Here is a 6,000-nt window from a genome sequence, read left to right on the forward strand (position 1 = left end):
CAACAAAAATAGAACCCCTGGAAAAAAAAGTTTGAAAGCTCTAAACTCTGAATTGAAAGCTCTAACTGTAAAATGCTGGAGATGAAGAGCAGGTCATAAACTCCACTCTGTTCTTGTGGGAGGCTTCCTTATGAAACAGTAGCCTGCCTTTTTTATTTTCGACGGGGCATTGGAATAAGGTGTTTCCAACATTGTCTGCCTTTAGTTCAAGTATCCAGCTGTGAGGAATTCCTGATTTTCCACTGATTCCCCAGTCACGGACAACCAAGCTTTGTGGATATACCTCATGGAAAGTCAGGGACAATGCATACATCTCTAGCTAGCACAAACAAACACACCTTGATGTTCAGATCCTCAGTGCTAAAAAGCAGCCTTCACCAAACCTCTAGGCTCTCAAAAGTCAGACATGATAAGCCAACCTAAGGAGAACTGTGCGCACAAAATAAGCAGGCGTTTGCCTGAGATTCATGTACCAAAGTGACAGAGCTCAAGCAACCCAGGTTGATCACTATTGCCTGGGGTAGCCAATACTTTCGACCTCAAACCCTTTTCTAACCCCATCCCCGCTTCAATCCCAACCCTTCCCCCCCCCCCCACCCCTTTCCTTCTCGGGCTCCAGGAACCAGCTCAGCTAGTAACAGGATACCAGGAGCCTTCCCTTGGGAGTTATTGTTGGTTTTGCAGGAAAAGCAGCTCTGGAGCAACATTTCTACATCATTCACATCCTCTCAGTAACACAGCCAAGAGCCAAATGGGAAGAGGCTATCACAAAACAAGGGGAATCTAGAGGAACTCCAGCAGCTGCTTTTTAACTTCACATTTCCTGGAAACTGGAATAATTTTGTTTGTGGTCAAAAGGAATTTTGTCTGGTGTGGCAACAGGATGGGGAAGGCTACATGAAATGCACAGAGGCATTCAAGGGAAGGGGTTCAATGAATTTTTTGTCACCTCACTTTAAGATGCTTAAAGTCCATGCCCACAAAACGAGGGGGGAAATGTTATCCTTCAATCTAAAACAGACACAATCCCCAAGTCTCAGCAGAATCTTTCATAAACTATAAAACCAATCATTGGAGGCACTTGCTGGATAAGACATTGGAAGGATGCATTTCCTCAATCTGTGTCTGCTTACAGAAAACGAGAGACAGCCTCGTTAAAGCTTCAAAGGATTAAGCCACTTCTTTGAAATCGAAACCAACACCTTCCATTTCCCACATCACACTTCAAACATTCAGGATTTGAATCTCAAAGTGCCCTCTCTCTCTTATGCCGCCCCCCACCCATATCTCCCTCCTGGCTGGAGGAAATTCCCTCGCTCTTGCCTGTCCACAGACAAGAGCGCCTTCTGGTAGCCGCCTCACACGGTCCATTCACATCTGGACAGCTGCTGGCTGTTCCACCAAGTGAGGCGTCACACAACTTGATTCCCAACTGTGTCCTCACGCGTCCTGAAGCGCTCAGGAGCACTGTCCCCCAATGACAGTCACTTCATATCGGTGCTCGGAGGCAGTTCTGTTTTTGAAAGATTCCTGTCACCCACTCCAACCCCCACCCGAGCAGACAGCGCCAGGCGCCCCTTATTCGACAAGGAAAATACGGAATGGATGCAGCGTGTCTGTCAGGATCTGAAATTGAAGGCGGTCAGGAACTTTCAGGTGGGAATCCGTGGCAGAATTTTGAGCTCTGATGGAGCATTAATCTTTTTTTCTTTCAGATGCTGGCTCACGTGCTGGACATTCCCAGAATTTTCTGTTTTTTATTTCAACATCTGCAGCCCCCCCCGCCCCCCCCCACTTCGAGAATTCTCCTCCCGATACACAGCCAAGATCGTGACCGTTGATAAAAATAAGTCACTTATGTTAAATGGGAGAGGCGTTTACCTGCAGGGATTTACCCCACTTCATCTGTCCCATAAAGGAAATTAAATGGAAGGGCAAAAAAAAAGTTCAGGCCATGGGGAAATGGGACAGTGGAAGTAATTGGATAGCTTTTTCAAAACAATGAGCACAAGCGCGATGGACCGAATGGCCCCCTCTGCGCTGCTAGATCTTCTGATTCACAGAGTGCTTTTTAAAAAACAGAAGTCTTTCAGAACAGGTAGATTCTCTCTAAACCAGAGGGAGGGAGCGGCAGGTGTTAGGAGGACCGACACTCACTGACCGGCAATTCTCCCACGTTACAGTGAGTGAGAGAGAGAGACAAGGGAATAAAATCACTGGCAGTCAGATCCCCTAACTGAAGCAACAGTCTCCCAGCCCGAGCTATCGATCCAAGGGTAAAACTCACTCAAAAAGCTTATCAAACTCTCGATGCCTTTTTATTCTAAAGAGTCAAAGAAGGAGAGATGTCGGACACCTGCCGGGCGGGAGAGCCCACAGTCTTGATGCCGATTTAGATAGCGAATAGACACACCAACACACACACACACACACACACACATACAGAGCTCAAGGCAGGAGCGCTCCCCCAGCCCTGAACCCCCAGCACCGCGATGTCTGAGACACATTAGGACCTTCTCCCCCCCCCCCCCCCAAAGAAAAATTGATTTCCCCTCCACCTAAATCCTCAGGGAATTAATCGATCTCCCCGGTCTTTAAGCATTAAAAAAGGAGGGATTATAAAAATGATCCTTACCCTCCTCTGCCTGATGTGTGGGCACCACATTGGAGAGAAGCAGTGAGAACAGGGTGACGAGGTGCAGGTGGTGTGGCCCCTCCATTGTGAATGCAGCCCCGAACTCGAATGAAACTTCAATTGAAACTTTGAGGAAACTTTTTTTTCCGGGGCTCAACTTTCATTCATCTCCCAATGACGTCACAAGCCCCACCCCCGCCCCGCTGAACAATAGAATTTCTACCTGGAGACATCCAATCAGCGTCCGCTCCAAATTCCTGCGCTGGGTGTCAGTTTCAGGGCCTGGGTGGGGTTTGGCTCTGAGCCTGGGACTGGGAGTGGAGTGAGGAGCCTGAGAACTCTGCTGTTCCCACATACTATACTCTGATTTGCCCTGTCATTTAGCAGAGAGCAGACAGGCCCGGGCAGGTACATTTTGAATGCCTGCGGAGAATTTAATTCTGAGTTTGACGCACTGGAGTTATGCCAACTTTCCCGTTGTCTCCACTCTATTTTTTAGGAAAGTTCACACTCCTTTCATCTTTCTTGCCTTGCTCCTCTTCACCTCGAAACGCACCATCCTAGAAGTCCCTCCCCGCGCCCCTTAACTGTGTTGAAATCATGATTTATCATCTCATCTCCTAGTCGGTATCATTCTTTTACGAGCCCTCAGAAACTGTGCAATTCTCATTGCCTGTAAGTCATCCCCGTGCTCTATGATCTAAAAGGTGGTTAAAAGCTCGTCATCAAACAGCCATTTCTAGTGAGGGAAGTGTAAAGTGATACATTTCGAGAGGATGGATGAGGACAGGCAATATAAAGTAAAGGGTACAATTCTAAAGAGGTTGCAGGAGCAGAAGGGTCGAGGGGTTAAGGGGGTCCTTCTCAGGATGGCGGCCGGTAACTAGTGGAGTTCCGCAGGGGTCAGTGTTGGGACCACAACTTTTCATTTTATACATTAATGATCTAGATGAAGGAATTGAGGGCATCCTGGCTAAGTTTGCAGATGATACAAAGATAGGTGGAGGGACAGGTAGTATTGAGGAGACGGGAGGCTGCAGAAGAACTTGGACAGGTTAGGAGAATGGGCAAAGAAGTGGCAGATGAAATACAAAGTGGGCAAGTGTGAGGTCATGCACTTTGGTATGAAGACTAGAAGCATAAACTATTTTCTAAATGGGGAGAGAATTCAGAAATCTGGAGTGCAAAGGGACTTGGGAGCCCTAGTCCAGGATTCTCTTAAGGTTAACTTGCAGGTTGAGTCAGTAGTTAGGAAGGCAAACGCAATGTTGGCATTTATTTCGAGAGGACTAGAATATAAAAGCAGGGATGTACTCCTGAGGCTTTATAAGGCTCTGGTCAGAGCACATTTAGAATATTTTGAGCAATTTTGGGCCCCATATCTCAGGAAGGATGTGCTGGCCCTGGAGAGGGACCAGAGGAGGTTCACAAGAATGATCCCAGGAATGAAAGGCTTAACATATGAGGAACGTTTGAGGACTCTGGGTCTATACTCAATGGAGTTTAGAAGGATGAGGGGGGATCTGATTGAAACTTACAGAATACTGAAAGGCCTGGATAGAGTGGATGTGGGGAAGATGTTTCCATAAGTAGGAGAGACTAGCACCCAAGGGCACAGCCTCAGAGTAAAGGGAAGACCTTTTAGAACAGAGATGAGGAGAAACTTCTTTAGCCAGAGAGTGGTGAATCTGTGGAAATCATTGCCACAGAAGGCTGTGAAGGCCAGGTCATTGAGTGTATTTAAGACCGAGATAGATAGGTTCTTGATTGGTAAAGGGATCAAAGGTTATGGGGAGAACGTGGGAGAATGGGGTTGAGAAACTTATCAGCCATGATTGAATGGCGGAGCAGACTTGATGGGCTGAATGGCCTAATTTCTGCTCCTATGTCTTATGGGTGCGTGGGCACAATTTGTTGAAGTTTGAAGGGCTTAGGGATCAGTAAAGCACATTGAATCCTGAGCTTTATAAATAGGGGCATGGAGCTCAAAGGCAAGGACGCTACAGCGAGCCTTTATAAAATACTGGTTCATCTTAAACCGGAGTATTGTGTCCAATTCTGGACACTAGGAAGGCTGTGGAGTCACTAGTTTGGTTGGCCTCCTGCCATCTGCAAGGGGTGATGAGAACGCAGCCTCAGAACTTTGGTGAGGCTGGATGAGATCATCTGCTGCACTTGTTTGAATGGCTAAAACAGCCCATTCTGGAAAGGTGTTAGAAAGAGTGCAGAAATGATTTATTTTCTGGTGATTCCAGAACCAGGGGACCTAATCTCAGGGTAAGGGGCAGACCATTTAAGGCTGAGATGAGGGGGGAATTTCTTCACTCAGAGGGTAGCGAATCTTTGGAATTCTCTACCCCAGTGAGCTGTAGAAGCTCAATCATTGAGCATGTTCAATATAGGAATCGATAGATTTCTGGAGACTAATGACATCAAGGGATATGGAGGTAGTGTGGGAAAGTGGCATTGAGGTAGATGATCAGCCATGATCTAATTGAATGGTGGAGCAGGCTCGATGGGCTGAATGGCCTACTCCTGTTCTTATGTTCCTAAGAATGGCCTCAGGGATGAGAGAGTTCAGTTATGTGGAGAGATTGGAGAAGCTGGAACTGTTCTCCTTAGAGAAGGTCGAGAGGAGAACTGATAGAGGTGTTCGCAATCTTGAGCGGTCTGGACAGAGTAGCTAGGGAGAAACTGTCACCACTGGGGGAAGTGTCTAGAACCAGAGGACACCGATTTAAGGTGAAATGGCAAAGGAACCAAAGACAACATGATGGAAAAACTTTTTTTACGCAGTGACTAGAATCCAGTATGCACTACCAAGAGTGTGGTGGAGGCAGATTCAATTGTGGCTTTCAAAAAGAATATTGAATAATTATCTGAGGAGAAAAAATTGCAGGGCTGCAGGGAAAAGGCAGGGGAGTGGGTGCTCTTGCAGAGAGCCAGCACAGATACAATGGGCTGAATAGCCTCCTGTGCTGTAACCATTCTGTGGTTCCATGATTTAACTCATCTTTCTCAAACCTTGACCATGCACAATGGTTATCTTGGCTTTTTTGCACCACATTTATTATTGTTGTGGGTACTGTAAGTGGCCTAAAGAGTATGTATAGGTACAATTCAAAATACTAGCTGCAGAAAGTTAGGCCCTGCCATACTCTTGTGTATATGTCAGGGGAGGCGAGGAGGTACAAATAGTGACCTGATACACAAATCCTGGCTGATTTCTTTTTCCCCCTCCCGAGCACAGGGGCATCAGGGCCAGGTACTACTGCTCCACAGATATCCAGGTTGTGATTGGCTGATCAGAGCATTTGGTCAGCTCAGTGCAATGCAACACAGCTTTCTGCTTCCTTTGTTAACAT

The 6,000-nt window shown here is 46.8% G+C and overlaps 1 protein-coding gene across 2 annotated transcripts in view; it reads right to left on the reverse strand.

The window, feature by feature from the left end:
- The window catches only part of epha2b (eph receptor A2 b), a 47,510-nt gene extending 44,779 nt beyond the window's left edge, over nt 1-2,731 (reverse strand). For both annotated transcript variants that reach the window (XM_041206251.1, XM_041206250.1), the window contains exon 1: nt 2,636-2,731. In XM_041206251.1, coding sequence (XP_041062185.1) covers nt 2,636-2,720 — 85 coding nt within the window. In that variant the 5' untranslated portion in view covers nt 2,721-2,731. The remainder of the gene's footprint in view (nt 1-2,635) is intronic.
- Nucleotides 2,732-6,000: the final 3,269 nt, after the last annotated feature.

This window comes from Carcharodon carcharias, chromosome 15 (genome assembly GCF_017639515.1).
Source record: "Carcharodon carcharias isolate sCarCar2 chromosome 15, sCarCar2.pri, whole genome shotgun sequence".
NCBI classification, from domain to species: Eukaryota; Metazoa; Chordata; class Chondrichthyes; order Lamniformes; family Lamnidae; genus Carcharodon; species Carcharodon carcharias.